Raw genomic sequence first — 17562 nt, forward strand, 5'->3', positions numbered from 1 at the left:
TCTCACACTCAGTCCTACCCTCTCACCTCTCTCACACTCAGCCCTGCCCTCTCGCCTCGCGGCCTCGCCTCAGCAGACAGCCCTCTCGCCTCGCCTCGCCTCGCAGTCTCGCCTCGCCTCGCCTCGCCGTCTCGCCTCGCCTCGCCTCGCCTCGCCGTCTCGCCTCGCCTCAGCCCGCAGCCTCGAAGTCGCGGCCTCGCCTCGCCTCGCCTCGCAGCCTCGAAGTCGCGGCCTCGCCTCGCATCACGGTTTTTGTGTACCCGTGGCGTTGAATCAAATCAAGACCAGCCCGAAGGAAAAAAAAAAAAAAAAAAAAAAAAAGCTTGATTGTGATGTAAATTTGATTGATTCTTTCAGAGGTAAAGTAGTGATGTAAAAAAAAGCTTGTATATTTGCTCATTTAATTTCAGGACTTGGATTAGTTGTTTTTTTTGTTTGTTTGTTTGTGTGTTAGGCTATCCTGGCTAGTCTTTTGGATCCATAGCCAACCTTGGATTCTGTGGTTGTTGCTGTTGTTAGATCAAGGGGAGAGGGATCATGTTGCACTGAGAAAAAAATTTAATGGGCTTCAAATTTTTTTTTTTTTTGGTTGGGCCAAATTTGGGCCCAATAAGTTAAACGGGCCCGCGGGGCCCGGCGGGGCGGGTCTGGGCCCCGAGAAAAAAACCCGATTATTATTCGGGTCGGGTCCGGGTTTTAGGGCTTGGCCCACGGGTCGGGTCCGGGTATGCAAAAACCCGGCCCGAACCCGACCCGTTGCCATTCCTACTTAAACATAATGATCAGCCCACTGTCTGGCCGACGAGTCTGGTGAACTACCCAAGTGTCTCAATTGTATTGGACCGGGCTTTTTTCTGACAATTGTAGTATTGTAGACACTTCCGTTTGTCTCTTCCATCACTTTCACTTTCACTTTCACATTCCTCCAAACTATCAATTTCATTATTCTTAATTTACCACTAGTAAAAGTATTTTTTAACTCTCTAATGTTTCCCTTCGTGAGGGTTTTTATTTTATTTTTGTTTTGTTTATAATATAATTGTCTGGAGTTACTTTTGAATTTTTTTTTCTCCTTTAATTATTTTGTTATTTCGTGCATGAAGAAAAGTGAACACATCCAAAAAGTATCACAAAATTAAAATTCATAGATATATGAAGAGTGAAGAGATGAAAACACAGTTGTAAGAGGTGTGTGAAATTTATAAAAACTAGCATGTAGTCCATTGTAAGGTGATACTGATATATAAATTTGTTTTGGTCCAAAGTAAGTTACATATATATATATATATATATATATATATATATATATATATTTAAAATAAGGTAAGTCACATTTCTAAAAACATAATTATAGCTTTAGAAACGGAAAATACAAAACAATTAGAGTAAATTCACAGCAACATAAGTGTAAACAAACTTGCTAGTTAATGGTCCAAAAGAATATAAAGAAATTAAAGTGCACAAATGGTCCAAAAGAACCCCTGTATATCAAAGATCCAGGAAACCGAAAGCAGTCAAAAACTTTACCTATCCGCAAATAATGTCTAAGTGTCTGTTTGACAACAATTTTTCTAATTTTTTTGTTAAAAAGTTTTGCTGAAAATGCATTAAAATGCATTTATACTTTGATAGAGTGATAAAAAAACGATATTTTAAAAAATTGTACATAAAATCTAAAAGTTGTATAAATAAGCTCAAATCATATTAGTTTTCTTTCTTTTTCTTCTTGAGTAACAAAAACTTAGTTTAATCAAATAATAAGACATAATAATAAAAATAAAAAATAAAAAACGACCCCAATGTAAGAAGAATACAAGCTAGGTACCCCCTAAGCCCCTTGCTACTTTCATTTTACATATTCTTCAATAAGAAAGGAAAGAGAAAAGCCATAAGGAACTCGTTGGCATGGGTGAACTCATACCGAAGAAATTCCTAAGCTTCTCTCTCTCACTGATGGATTTGGAGGATTGTTAATAAAGAGTCTGTGCATGCATGTAAATCACTAATTTGTGTTGTTCAAGTTCTAAGTCTTCAAGTTACCCGCTCATATATTTACATAGTTATGGTTCAAGAGACGTTTTTTTGTGTGAAATTCACACATGTAAAAAATAAGAAAATGTGTAATAGTTAACTATTCATCTAAAAAAAAATTTATATAAAAAAAAAAACTAGTACTTTAACCATTTTTTTTCATTTTTTTATAAAGATGATGTTAAAATTTTTCAAAAATTAATATTCAACCAGTAACCGAAGCCCAAAAAATAAAAAGTTATTCATGTATGAGCAAAAGAATACAAATGGCGAATGAGATTTGGTTACAAATATTGAAGGACGTACTAGCTGGTACAGGCAGAATAGGTTACTGCATAGGATTCTCATCTACCTGTACCTCTGATACAGCACTCAATGCCCCTTACAATGCTCTGTCACATATTCGTATACTTTCTCACAGATCCCATTAGTAGCGCACAAACCACTTTATCTGCAAAGCCACTGTCTCTGAACTCTGAAGACCACATTAATTTTCTTCAGTCCAGCTATTGCCTTCTGGGAATTGAAAGAGTTTTATTAGTTTGGACCTCCCAAACGCATTGATTGGGTCATTGGAAATGAATTTTTTTTATTAGTTTGGACCTTTCTTGAAAACTTTTTTCTTGCTTGTGGAAACATCCTTTTTGTATCACTGGTGCAACCAGAGTCGTCCTAAAACCATTTCAGTTCTTATTTTATCTTCAATTGTTTTACACTTCTCACACAATCTTTATGCGCTCCTCGCGCGCACTCACAGACAAGTTTGGTAAAATTAAATTAAAATAATATTTTTTTTTAAATATTAAAATATGTTGTTACTAAAATTTGAACTCTAATATTAATTTATTAAATGAGATAAATTTATTAAATTAAATACATATTTTTATTGACTTTTAAAAATTATAAACTCAAAACAGTCATTTGCATGTTTTTAGTTTCCTTTACAAATAAAGTTTTGAAAATAATTTTTGTTTTCTGTCTATTTTAGATTGCCAAACAAATTCTTTAGTTTCAAAAATAAAAAATTGTTTTTAGAAACAGAAAATAAAGGGAAAAAAAAGGTTACCAAACAAACCCTAATTGTTTTGTTTGTAACCTTATTTTATTATTGGGTACCGTTAACAAGTGCCCTTAGAGTAATTGCTAATCAATCATTTTAGAAAAATTTTGACATCACTTTTTATGGGAAATAAAAAAAAAACTGTCAAAATAGTATTTGCTTTATTTCTTTTTCCATAAAAAAAAAATGTCTAAAATAGTTCACTAACAAATGCCCTTAGGACATCCATTAACATTTCTCTTTATTATTGGGAAAGTGATAAAATAATAAATGTTGTTCACAAATTATTAGGTCATGTTTGGCAACAATTTTTGTTTTCTATTTTCAAAGACTTATTTTTCGAAATATAAAGAAAAAACAATTTTCTTGTATTTTTGAAATCAAAAACATGTTTGATTAGTTGAAATTAAAAAAATATTTTTATAAGAAAAAAATAGAAAATAATAAAATATGTTGTTACTAGGATTTGAACTTTAATACTAACTCATTAAATAAGAATGATTCATTAAATTAAATGAATATTTTCATTGACTTTTGAAAATTAGAAACTAAAAACAACATTTTACATGTTTTCAGTTACCTTCACAAAATGAGTTTTGAAAACAATTTTTGTTTTCTATCCATTTTGGGTTGCCAAACAAGTTTTTTAGTTTCAAAAATTAAAAATTGTTTTTGAAAATAGAAAATAAGGGAAAAAAAATAGTTACCAAACATACCCTTATATTTCCTATAAAAGTAGTGTCAAAACTTTCTATTGTAGTTTATTAACAATCGTCTTAAGGGCATTCATTAACATGACCTATTTTAAAATTATTGTTAATGGAATGTTGTTATGGCATAATTTAAACTCTTAAATCATAAAAGAATTATTAATATTTAAAGAAATATATTTGTTAGACTGCCTAGGAACTCTTGAAGATCTGGATCCTTCATTTACATTCTCTCCTTCCAAATTTCCATCAAACTTTAAAATCTTTGAAACTCACTGCCTGTCTTTGGATTTGATTTGTACCCATTTGCACCTTCTAGGAACGAACAGAGATAAGATAAGGTCTGATGTGAATGAAATAAAGTGATGAGGAAGAAGAGATGTTCTCAAGTCTCAACAATATGAAATAGAGAGATTTTCAGATATTTGGTGATAAAATTTTTTGACTTTGAGCTAAAACTTTGAATTGGATTGAAAAGCACCCTCCCAGAAATTTGATTCATTTTCAAAACAAAGCAAACACAATGACAATAATAACATTTGCGTCAATCAATGCAAAATAGAAGTATCTTTCAATTTTACATATCCAACCTCTAAAATTACTCACATTAATCAACTTAAAAATGTATAAATTTATACTGACATTATTCACTTTATATAAAAAAAATTTATTCTTTAAATAAATATATTGGTTAGACTATCTAGCCACCCTAAAATATCTGAATCTTTCATTTACATTTTCTCTCCTTCCAAATTTCCAGACAAACTTCAATATCAAAAATTTTGATTTTGAGCTAAAACTTTGAACTGTATTGAAAAGCACCCTCCGAGAAATTTGGTTCATTTTCAAAACGAAACAAAACAAAACAAACACAGCAACATTGATAGCATTTGCGTCAATCAATGCAAAATAGAATTGTAGGGTCATTGGGCCCAGTAATTTATGAAGGGTAGCCCAAGAATATCTTTTGGGCTAAAAGCCCAATTCGAGGACATCAAGTGATCTGAGAATGTGTAAATGTTAACTCCTAAAGAAAATACTAGGTAAAGAAGTGATAATGTCTGAATAAATATATCCGAGGAAGATTGTATCATCAGCTAGTGGAGCCGAGGTAAGAGAAGGGTTGTTTGATACCCCCAGGTTATGTTATATAAATTCCTATGGTTTAGGGAAGACACGGTACACGTAAAGGATAAGAGAAAGGACAGTGAAATATCTAAGATAAAGCTGCTACCACCGCCTTGCATTAAAGACTCTGCAACTGATATTCTGACCGCATTAATGGAGAAATGGGACTTGAACATCAGGTTTGAAACTTGGCCCCTGTCTCCAGAGACTTCAGAGAAAATGGATGGGACAAGTATCTAAACCAGCGGTCTAACCATGAGGTAGAAGATGAGAAGGAGAAGAAGGAGGGAGTATAAAAGAAAGAAGGGACCTTCGGTAACAGAGGAGAAAAAAAAGAAGGAAAAGAAGAAAGAGGAGATTGTAGATTTGACTATTCACAATTGTAATCTATCTTGAGAAACAGTATTATAAACTATCCTCGAATTGTGTCCGATGAGGAGTTTTCAATCATATTCATATAAACAACTCCTTATTTGTGTCATTGGGCCAAAAGCCCATCTTTCTTTGTTGTTTAACCATATTTAGAACCTAGATTTCAAGCCCACTCTCTACAAATTTATTGTAGAAAAATCTTTCAAGCCCTTTTCCTTCTGATTGTGGGTCAGGGGCTCGAATTGTGTCCTTACATAAATATTTCTCAATTTTATATATTCAACTCCTAAAATTATTCACATTAATCAAGCTAGAAATTGAATAAATTTATATTGACATTATTGACTTTACATAGAATTTTTTACTTTTTATTTTTTAAAGAAGTATATTTGTTAGACTACCTAAAACTCTAGAATATCTAAATCTTTCATTTACATTCCCTCTCCTTCCAAATTTCCAAACAAACTTTAAAATTTTTGAAACTCACTGCATGTCTTTGGATTTGATTTGTACCCATTTGCACCTTCTAGGAACGACCAGAGATAAGACAACGTCTGATGAGAACGAAATGAAGTGATGAGGAAGAAGAGAACATATTCTCAAGTCTCAACAATCTGCAATAAAGTTTTGGCAAAATTTGTGACAAACTAACTGTTTTGAAAATATTAAGCAATCTATCATTTTTTTGTACTCCAGTTCTACAAAAACGGGTCCTAAAATAACTCAAGTTCTTAGTGAGTGGGGATTGAGAAAAAATAATGTGGTAATCGATATTACTACAGTCGAGTACTTTTTTTTTTTTTTTTTTTTTCCTACCATTTTTTCTATTAAAATGAATTGAATAGTCAAACTTAGTGGCTTAAAATTAGCTAACAAACTATTAAATAGCTTGCATGTCCATATCAAGAAAGATACATGATATTCAAGAAGTTTCACGCGTAAAGAAATGCAAAAGCTTGCATTAAATGTTCTTCAAGAATTGTCAGTTCCTAGCCATCTTCTTTGATTGAATAAACTTGACAAAGAAAACGTCCTGTCGTTAGTTGGAGCAAAATTTACTGCAACACGCCCTGTCGCTGAAGGCACTGTCTTTGACCCACCATGCACGTTATAAGCAGACCGGCATAAACAATAGTACCTTAGATTTTAAATTTATTGCCCTAAAAAAAACTTCAAAACCAGAATTACGTATAGTTTTACACTTTTACACTATAAATAAAATATAAATTAAATAAACTCAAAAAAAAGACTAAGAGCAAACATTATCACAAAAAATAAATAATAATAACAAAAAATAAACAAACAAACAATAATTCTATATAAGAATACACTTAATTTACAATGTGTTGAAGTGAGTTTATAATTCTAATGAATAATTACTTTTAGCATATTACATGAATCTTCACTAAGAATCAATCACTTCTTTTTGAAAGAATAATTGTTATATTTTACATAAGATAATAAATTCAAAACATACTCAATCTCCTTTTCCACTTATTTTCGAAGAAAAAGTCTGATGCCACATCTGTGGCGCAAGTTGCGCCACGAGTTGTGTAGTTACTCATTTTTCAAAAGCAATTACCAACCATTGCCTTGACGTGAGAATGGTCACCGCTCAGTAGTCCAGTTATGGCAGTATATATATATATATATATATATATATATATATATATATATATATATATGTGAAGACTGAAAACTGAAAACTGAAAATTAAAAACTGAAAACATTGTATCAAAATAATTTTTAAATGTGTGAATAGTACCGTGAGACCCATTTTTAATAAAAAAAAATTTGTAAAGTGAAGTTTGTGGGTCTCATAAACAGTACACGGACTCACAGATAAACTGAAAAGTCAACAAATATGGTTACTGTTAGTCACTGTCCCATGACCCGTGCATCCAAAAAAAAAAAAAAAAAAAAAAAAAAAAAAGAAAGAAAGAGCAGCAGCAGACGCAAACGCAGATAAGCTGTATCCAAACTCCACCTATATGCTATAGGACACAGCCCACTCCTAACTTTTCATACCCGTCCAACAAAGCACAAAGAAACACAAGTTACACAACAATGGCAAAACTCAGCGTACTGCCTGTACTTCTTATCCTCTTCACCTCCTCACTTTGTTGTCCTGAAGATCAAAAACAAGCCCTTCTCCAATTTAAAGCCTCTGTCATCAATGCTACTGCTTCGTCAAAAAGCTTGGGAGTTACGTTTGAAACATGGAATTTCAGCTCAGATTGTTGCAACTGGGACATGGTCAATTGTAGTTCTCGCTTTGGGGCAAGGACTGTGATTGCTCTAGATCTTTACTCCCTTGTCGTCGCGCCATTTTGGTACTCTAAAGTGTTGAGTTCTACCATTTTGACACCGCTCTTTCACATTAGAAGCTTGACACACCTTGACTTGTCTCGGAGTGGGATATATGGAGAATTGCCAGGTGACGGATTTGCCAATTTAAGCAAATTAGTTTATCTTAATATGGGGTTTAATGGCTTTAATGGCTCCATTCCCTCACAACTTTTTCACTTGAGGTATCTTGAACATCTTGATATAAGTTTCAATTCAATCCACGGTATTCTAAGTGGGGAAGTCGGCTCTCTTTCGAGCTTGAGGGCATTGTGGCTGTACGGTAATTCTCTTGGTGGAAATATCCCTAAGGAGATAGGGAATATGACGAAATTGCAAGAATTGTATCTTGCCGACAACAATTTCTTTGGTGAAATTCCATCTTCAATTTCGTATTTGAAGGAATTGAAAACGTTGCACTTGATGAACAATTCTCTGTCAATGCAGATTCCTTTACATATTGGCAATCTATCCAACATGAAGGATTTGATCTTGAGCTACAACCAGCTGACAGGAAGAATCCCATCATCCATACAGAATTTGACTGAGTTGGAATCACTTAGCTTGGAAAACAACTTGCTCACGGGAGAAATTCCATCTGTGCTGTTCAATATCAAGGGCCTAAAGCATATTAGTCTCAGCGGGAATGATCTACCTTGGAATAAGAATGCAAAGATAGTAACAAAGTGTATGCTAGTTACATTGTCAATGAACTCTTGTGGTATTTCAGGAGAAATCCCAAACTGGATTTCTACGCAAAACACTCTTACTTTTCTAGACTTGGGTGAAAACCAACTAGAAGGAATCTTCCCACAATGGCTTGCTGAAATGAAACTTACAACTATAATTCTGTCAGGTAACAATCTCACGGGTATTCTCCCGCCTCTTCTCTTCAACTCCCCTAATTTATATATGCTTCTACTGTACCAAAACCACTTTTATGGAGAACTTCCAGACAACATTGGTGATGCCAGTCAACTCGGTTTTCTTATGTTGGGTAGGAACAATTTTTCAGGGAAGGTTCCTGAATCCATCTCCAACAATTATAAGCTTATGTTATTGGACTTGTCAAACAACAAATTGTCTGGCCAAGCATTGCCAGATCTTAGGTCCAATGAACTACTTGAAATCATTGATTTATCTTCAAATGAATTTTCAGGTGAACTTCCAACAAACTTGTCCTCAGTTACAAGAATTCTTGTATTGGGAGAAAACAAGTTTTCTGGGAGCTTGTCTAGAAACTTGATTATGTTGAGCTGGCTTGAATATCTAGATATCCATGACAACAAAATTACAGGTGAATTACCAGACTATCTCTCCCAACTCTCCAACCTTGAAATCCTAAATTTAAGAAACAACTCCTTACAAGGCTCAATCCCTAGCAGTATCTCCAATCTTAGAAGCCTCCGAATTCTTGATCTCTCGAGTAATTTCCTTGTTGGAGAAATCCCTACAATGTTTGGAAATCTTGTTGGTATGATTGAAAAACGCAACAAATCTTCGTCATTCCTGAGGTTTTCTGGAGGGGTTACCCCTGCTGGTACCTACCCCTCAATTAGGTTTAATGATCTAGAAGTGAATTGGAAGAGGTCAATACAAGGTCTCTCAAGCCACAACCTCTATCTCTACACTTTGTTAGACTTGTCAAGGAACCAACTTTGTGGAGAAATTCCAGCTTCATTAGGTACTTTGAAGGCTCTAAAGACTCTCAACATCTCACATAACAACATTTTTGGGAAGGTACCAACAAGTCTTGGTGATTTAGTTAATATAGAGAGTTTGGACTTGTCTGACAACAAGCTATGGGGCTCAATTCCACAATCATTAGAAAAGCTCCAACAGCTAACAATTTTGGATGTGAGTAACAACAATCTTACAGGTAAGATTCCAATTGGTGGCCAAATGGATACAATGATTGATCCAAACTTTTATGCCAACAACAGCGGGTTATGTGGGATGCAAATTCAAGTTCTATGTCCAGAGGACTGGTCACCAACAAATTTACCAAAGAATGAGAGTAAGGAGACATGGATCAGGTGGGAAGGGGTATGGATTGGATACTCAGTTGGTTTCTTTGTAATAGTGGGAAGCTTATATATTAATGGATATTTTGTCCCTGTTCCTTCTACTCGCCGCCACCATCAAATATGGCAATGGAAATAAATTTTGGATCTTTTACATGCTATGGAGTTTATGGCCAAAGATCTAAGTCATGGCTTTCAGTCAGCAAAAACAGTGGTCACAAGTAGTCATTTATAGGTAACAAGTAATTTCCATTACTGAAACTTGGAATAAAGTGAGAGAGCAACTGAGAAGAAATATGTAATGTAAGATATTATTATGTTTTAGAGGATTTTAGACTTTTAGTGATGATGATGTTTTGTTATGTTATGTTAAATGAAAATAAATCTATTAAACAGGCTATTGAATATATTCAAATCTTTTCAATTTAAGAAAATAGAGTGCAATAAGTTAGTGTTAAAAGACATGAAATTAATGGCAAATCTGAAAGGTTTGGAATTATCACCATTTTTAAGATTTGACATTTGTCCTTTTTACATCTATTAAAAGAAACGATCAATATTGTTTTGTATTTTTTTTTTTTTTTTTTGCACTCTTTCTAGTTTCTAGTAGAAATATAAATTTATATTTGATTCAAGATTTTTTTTGTAATTTTTAATTTTGTGTCTTACAAAAGAATTCCAAGATAGCATATTGGATAAGATATCATCCTATTTAAATCATTTTATTCCATCCAATTTTTAACCAGATGTAAGATATGTAACATTTATTTGATTTTGTGAGGTTTGTAATTTGTATGGTTAAGAGATTGGATTTTTAAATTCCATGTGTCTTACACTTACATTAAAATTGGAGGAAAATAGATGATTTATTAAGTGGGAGGGATCCTTTTCTAAACTTACCCACAATTCAACCTGCATTTTAAGAATATAAAAAATATAATCCTAACAGGAATAGCGTTGGAATCATTAAAGCAAAGATCGGTACAATTAATTGTTGAAGTTCCCAGAGGAAAAAAAATAAGTTGAGGATATTTTTATGACCCAATAAGAAATCCAACCCGAGCCCAAGTCAAATAAAAGTATAGAAGAGAAAAGAAGTTGTGTTTTTAAAAGGAGTGAGAGAAGGTTCAAAATAGAGCTGGGCCTCCAGCCTGTGGCCATGTTCAGGGCCACGCAACTGGGACCATCAGCTTGGAGGCCCTAAAGCCCTTAAAAAAAAACAATAGAGCCGAAGCAAAGTCTAGAACCACAATTTTTTTGCTAGAATTTTACCAAAATGTTGCCTATCACTTTCAAATAGACTCACTCTTTTTTCTCCAACACTCACAGTTTGCCACGACGCCACGCAAAATTGGTAAAAAAGTTTAGTCCTAAATTTTCTTGAAACATATTCCTTTATTCTGAGGTTGTAGATGCTAGATGGGTACAAAGCCCCAGCTGCAAGGCTTCCAACTACATCTGATTCATTGTTCGGAAATCACTGTAGAAGAAACTGAGTGTGATCAAAAGGGTTAGTTCACATGCCCTATTATACATACACACTTAAACTACACATAAATCATGATTTAAAGTCACAGTTTCCAAGTTGGCCTAAGGAGACAGTCTCATGAGACAACTCTCTTACAGGATGTGAAACCCACACAATCTTTGAGCTGACTTCATTTATGTAATAAGATAAACTACTAAAAAAAAAGTTATTCCATAACATGGACGATGATAGTTGGAGCATACGTTGCAAGCTTTGCAAGAAAGTTTTCATTGGAATGGACTATTCAACGCAAGCCAATTTATTAGTTCACAATCAATAAACGGATGTGGTATTGTGAGAATAGGAACAATGTTCTTCGCCATAGATTCATATACATAAGAAAGGTCAAAGGAGTGTGGCATACACGTAGGATAAAAGACAAGAAAAAGAAAAGACGAGTTTCAGACTGAGCCAGAGAAACAAATGATAATAGGTAAAAGACCAATCTTTTTTCCCCTATCAGTTGGTTCAAATCCTGTCACTAAAATAACACCAAATAGAATAACAAAAATATATTATAATTAGGTCACATTCCAACCAGCATCTTCAGAATATAAATATAGTCCTAACAGGAATAGCATTGGAGTCATTAAAACAAAGATCACTACAATTAATTAATAAGGATCCTAATAGGAACAGCATTGTGAGTTATCAAAACGCAAATCTACAATAATTAAACGTAAACCATCAATTAAAAGACCATACAAGGGAGAAGCGTGAGGGGTCCTCAAGGAACCAAACAAATCCATAAACTGTGTTAACCAAAGCATCAACAAGAATCTTTCATTAGCATAACCAACATAAACATCAGTCTCCTCATAGCTATTTCACACACCCTCACGATGGAACAAGACACACCACACTAGTATCTCCTCCTTGGACTCCTTGAACGACGTTCTCGGGGTGGCCTGGAAAAGTGGATATCCAAGGTTAAAAACATTTTGCAAGAGATATAAATGCTTAACTACAAATCATTTCTTGTACCACTAGAGAAAAGAAAAGAAAAGAAAGAGTTCCCAGATGTCTCTACCATTTGGTTTGTTAATGAGGAAAGAAAAGAAAGGAAAAGGGGGAGATGATGGATCAGAATTTTCAACTGAAACCACACAAATTTTCTTCCTTTAAAAATAAGTGAGATTTGGAAAGAAATTTGGAAACCAGAAAGAAAAGACAAGCATTTCCTTTCTCCATTTAATATCTCCAACCTCCACTAACTTGATATAACCAAAGAAATATGAAATAAATTTCTCCATTTCTTTTCTCTTCTTTTCTTAAGGGAATTCCCTCCTTCAAATAAAATTTTTTGCAAGCCTTTTTTTTTTTTTTTTTTCTATAAACAATAGGTCATCTCTCAATAATTTCTCAAAAAGAAAAAAAAAATAGTATATATGCAAACCTTGTATTCTTTCTTTTCATCGTTCCATTGGCAGAGGAACCACTGCTGAAAGCCCAGTCAACGCTGATAGTTTGTGTAAGAAGTTCAGCCCCATTCATTGAGGATATAGCATTCTGTGCTTCCTCAAAGTTCTCGTATTCAATCAGGGCATACCCCTAGGAAAAAATTTTAAAAATAACATCAACTTAATAAAAGAACAATTTATCACAAAATTTTATCCCATACAGCTGATGATAAAGTCAAACGAATATTGTGACCAAGAAAAAGTAAGATTCAAGTATTAGTTGTCTTCACTACTTACAAAATCATTAGCCAGATCTGTCTTAATATAATATTTAGATTTATTCAACTCAACTCAGTTAAATCTTAAATCTTAGTCTCACTTAAAAAATCAGCTCCCCAAACAAAGGAACCACTTCAACTAAATATTCTATAAAAAATTTCAAGTACAACGGGAATCATTCTACAAAAACATATAGATAATTTATCAGTTTTTCATTACATTTTACTTGATATCTACCAAAACTTTTACCACCAGGAACATATTCAAATACTTGAGACATTCCCTCCATTTGCAGGCCATGTCATATACAATTAAAAACTGATGCAAGCAATAAAATGTAGCGGGCAATTAAGACAATGCCTCCACAACCACAATGATTATCTTGTTAACATTTTTTCAGTCATTCAACAGGTATATTGCAGGACTATTACAGTATATTATCCACATTCCCAGCAAAGTATTCAACATGTTTGCAAAAGATCAACCTATTGAAATCCTCACGTTGATTAATAATCATTAAAAATTGTTAATCTTCATAAGAATGTTCAAAAACTTATCAACACAAAATCACTTGCAAAATCACATGTCTTGGCTTCAAAAGGAATATAATTTTCCACCATTTTTGCTACTAAAAAAGAACAAAGTAAATTAGAGCTTACCTTGACAAACCCTGTGCGGCGATCAAGATTTAAATGCAGATTCTTGATCTCCCCAAACTCACCAAAAGAATTTTGCAGATCATCCTCCTGTGCCTCTTCATGCACTCCAGTGACCAGAATAATCCACCCTTCAACGGCTGCATATATGAAGCATAAATTTTATAATTCTCTTTCTTCAGAAAAGTAAAAGATAATTATTGGGAGAAGTGAAAGAAGAAATTCTGGCTCTTAAAACAATAAAACAAAAAAATCCAAGCAGATGATGAAGTTATATATCTCTTTCCAAAAAAAAATCCAAAAAAATAGTAAACCATCTGAAAATTTCAGAGAAAAAAAAAAAAAAAACTTAAGTATCAGCCAGGCATGTACATCAACAACCATGACTACAGTGTACAACAGCACTCATAGAAGGTAATAACCATTGACTGACTCAGAGTAAGTCAAATATTCCTCAGTACTATTCACTATCAGATATTCGTTTATCATAACTACAGAAAAATAAAACTCCTAAATCTTGCTGGAATTTCACATCCTAAGAATTAGGAAACGGTTGTTGCTCAAGAAATGGACATGGAGAGCTTGAGTCAACCTAAAGACTAATGAATTAGCTATCAACCCTAGTAAGCAAAGAACTTCCTGATGGCATTATTTGTATCCCACCAAAGATCGCAAAACATTATGACCAAATTAGAGATCTCAGATGAACTGAAACTTGTTCCAAATCAAATTCAAGTCTAAGCTTTGATAAAAAACAGATGGTTAAAAGGCCTACAAAGTTCTGGAAACATTAATAATATTTCTGGAGCTATGCATATCTTCATAGGCTTAAAAAAAATTACCTAGAGAAGATAGAGGTCAATGTCTTCAGCACAAAGTTAGGTTCCATTTGTCTTAGAAGAAATAATTACTAGAAGGAAAAAAAAAAAAAGAGCAAACTTTTCTAGGTCTCATATTATTTCAACCAATAGGAAGAAATCACTTAACCCACACTAATATTTTGCAATTTCATAAGCTTGAGAATCCAAAATCACAGCAAAGAATCAAAATTCAGCAAAAATCCTGAACTCCATCAAACCAATAAATACAGGTTGAAAAAAAAAAAAATCTTTTCTCAAGTCTTCAATCATTTCTATCAAAACATAACCAAACATATCTCAACAGGACTCAATAATCTAATTGATTTTTAGTTCTCAACAGAATAAATGGAGTCCAAGTGTGGGCTCAAAACCCACTCAGTCGGTAAAAGATTCAACATTGAGCCACAATCACAATATTCATTGAAACCAACATGCGCCCGTGCACGCACACAGCTAAAAATCATTCTAATTGAAACAACCGTACAAATTTCATTAGAAAAGTGACCAATTCTCTCTCAACTTAATTTCAGCACCACCAACACATTAATTATTTGATCTCCAAACTCATTATCTCAATCATTCAACGACTAACATTTCAAAAACCCCCCAAATTTCTCACTAGGAAGACACAAAAGTCAATTCGAAAGCACAAGATTTGAATTTAAATTCAACCATAGACCCAAATTTGCAACCAAATTTCAACAGTAAGTAACCAAATCTCTCTCAACTTAATTTAAACCCAAACACTCATCTATTTGATCCCCAAATTCAACTATCTCTCAATCATTCTGCTACTAAACATTTCAAAAACCCTACAATCCCCATTAAGAAAACACAAAAGTCATCAGCCAAAACCCTAGAATCCGAAAATCAAATCAAATAATAAAATAAGATAAAAACTACAAACTTTTTAATTACGAAACCCTAAAATAGAAAAGAGAGACTAACATCGTTGAGGACCAGGGCCATCCCCGGACTTGAGGGAGTCGAAGTTGGAGTTGGCGAGTCTCGAAGACCGGTCGGCCGATTCGGGGTGGTGGTCGTCACGGAAGCCACGCCCTTTGGTCTTCCTAGCTGCGGCGGCGGCGGCCGCCGCAGCAGCGGCTGCCGAGGCGGAGGAAGAGGCGCCGCCCGTTATGGCGGACTTGAGCTTCGGCTGCTGTTGTTGATGGAGTGGGGCCCGCGGCGAGGCGGAGGCGTCTAAGGCGGCATCGACGATGCCTCCGTCCTCGTCCATGAGGTCGTCATCCTCTGGCTCGAAATCTACTGCCTCAACCTCTGCTGCACTCGCCATAGCTCTCTCTCTCTCTATCTCTCTAAGTATGTATTTTGTGCGTTTTGTTTTGTGTGTTTGTGTGTGTCTGTCTCTCTTTCTTTCTGTGTGAACTCTGAGTGTGTGGGTTGTGCTGGTGTTCGAGTTGTAAAAGGCTGCCCCTCTCTCTCTCTCTCTCGATCTCGAATATTAGGTTTATTCTATCTTTTCGTTTTTTTTATAAATAATATTTGGGTGATTTGGGTTTTTACATGGGTTTTGGGGGAAGGGCTTGGACTTTGGGTTTGAGATTTGTGTGTTTTATTATTATTATTATTATTATTATTATGGGATAGGTTCTTTACCGTTTAATTATTACACACTTTTAATGTGATGGTCACTTTAGTGAGGGTAAGGGTTAGAGTTTAAAAATGTGTTTTGATACCAAATATTTTACTAAAAATTGAAAACACTATAGCAAAATAATTTTTAAATGTTTAAATAGTGCCATGAGATCCATTTTTAATAAAAATTTGTGTAAAGAAAAAAGTTTATGGGTCCCGTGAACAGTGCATGGGACCCTCTGAAAAAGCATTCCAGCCATAGAACATGCTTAAAAAAAAGGGGGAAAAATGCAGACGCAAACATTTGCCTTTTCATCCGTAGCCAAACCCAACTTAAGTCTCCAAGAAAGAACTTTAGACACATATACACTGAAATTAGGGTAAAGTAGAATTTATATCAATTTTTTAAAAAATATTTATGGAAAAAAGTTTCTTTTTCTTTTTCTTTTTTTTTTTGATAGAGGAGGATGTCCTCTCTATTTAGTATTTAGAATACTTATTTTGTTTACAAGGAATTGCAAACAATATAATCAGCATTTGTAGATTACATCAATTTTATAATTTATTCATTATTATTTTTTTATATATGAATTTTGACAAATTTTTTATTTAATTAAAATTTTTAGAAGATTAAAGATTAAAAACTATGTCATCAATCAAATATCTAAATTTTAAATTTTTAGTCTAAAATTATGAATAAAAAATAAATTTTAAAGATAAATAAGTAAATAATATCTTATTAATACGAATTTTGACACTTATGTTCAAAATATAAAAAACATGCTACTCCACAATAAGATTTTTAAAATATGTAGCAAAGTTAATTTTTTGAGTGAGAATTGTAACCTTAAGTTTGTAATCGAATGTTTCTCTCACAAGCTTATTTTTATTCCTCTACTGTATTATTTTTATCTCTCCATTTGATTGATGATGAGGTTAATGTATTACAGTTAGGGCTATCCACGAGTCAATCTGGATCAAATTTGTGCCCAACCCATAACCGACCCGACAGAATCGGGTTTTGAAAAAACTCACTCGTCGCAGACCGCTGAAGTAAATGGGTCGGGCGAATCAAACTTCAACGGATGGCGGATAGGTCGGTCGGCATCATAGATCTAAGAAAACGGCGAGAAAACTGTGAGAAAAAGTGAGAAAAACACAAATCTGACAAAAATCTCATCGGAATCTATGAGATTTCGCTAGATTCAGTAGTAATCTCACCGGATTCAATGAGATTTTGCTAGATCCGGTCAAAATCTCATCAGATCTACGTGATATATTGCCTGAATCTAGGTTTTTTCGCTAAGATCTAAAATTTTTTTGCCAGAATCTGATTTTTTTTTTGGCTAATCGATTTGGGTTTTTCTAGGTTTGGGGGGAGAGAACCCGAAACCAACTAGCCGAAGTCAGTTTCAAGTGGAAAAGATCCACCGCCGACCGCCGGAATAGTCAGATCGGCCAATGTCGAATCGGTTCTGGTCGGGTTCTCCAGGTGAGTCGAGTCACCAGATGGTTTTGGACAACCCTAATTATAGCATTAGTTAAAAATAAAAACATTAAACAAATAAATAA

The 17562-nt window shown here is 34.0% G+C and overlaps 2 protein-coding genes across 3 annotated transcripts; one reads left to right on the plus strand and one right to left on the minus strand.

The window, feature by feature from the left end:
• The first annotated feature begins 7311 nt into the window (after positions 1–7311).
• On the plus strand, positions 7312–10020 carry LOC142607104 (uncharacterized). Of its 2 annotated transcripts, XM_075778521.1 has the most exons (2): positions 7312–8503; positions 8663–10020. In XM_075778521.1, exons 1-2 carry the CDS (start codon positions 7369–7371, stop codon positions 9808–9810), a joined length of 2283 nt encoding a protein of 760 aa, XP_075634636.1. In that variant the 5' UTR covers positions 7312–7368; the 3' UTR covers positions 9811–10020. The 2 variants fall into 2 exon arrangements, with proteins under 2 accessions (XP_075634636.1, XP_075634635.1); XM_075778520.1 differs by having other exon boundaries at positions 7312–10020.
• Positions 10021–11788: 1768 nt separating this feature from the next.
• LOC142607625 (RNA-binding protein Y14) lies at positions 11789–15888 on the minus strand. The gene is made up of 4 exons (XM_075779182.1): positions 15343–15888; positions 13538–13674; positions 12596–12750; positions 11789–12107 (listed from the first exon to the last, which is right to left on the minus strand). Exons 1-4 carry the CDS (start codon positions 15686–15688, stop codon positions 12062–12064), a joined length of 684 nt encoding a protein of 227 aa, XP_075635297.1. The 5' UTR covers positions 15689–15888; the 3' UTR covers positions 11789–12061.
• Between the last annotated feature and the right edge of the window lie 1674 nt (positions 15889–17562).

This window comes from Castanea sativa, chromosome 8 (genome assembly GCF_040712315.1).
Source record: "Castanea sativa cultivar Marrone di Chiusa Pesio chromosome 8, ASM4071231v1".
In the NCBI taxonomy this organism is placed as follows: domain Eukaryota; kingdom Viridiplantae; phylum Streptophyta; class Magnoliopsida; order Fagales; family Fagaceae; genus Castanea; species Castanea sativa.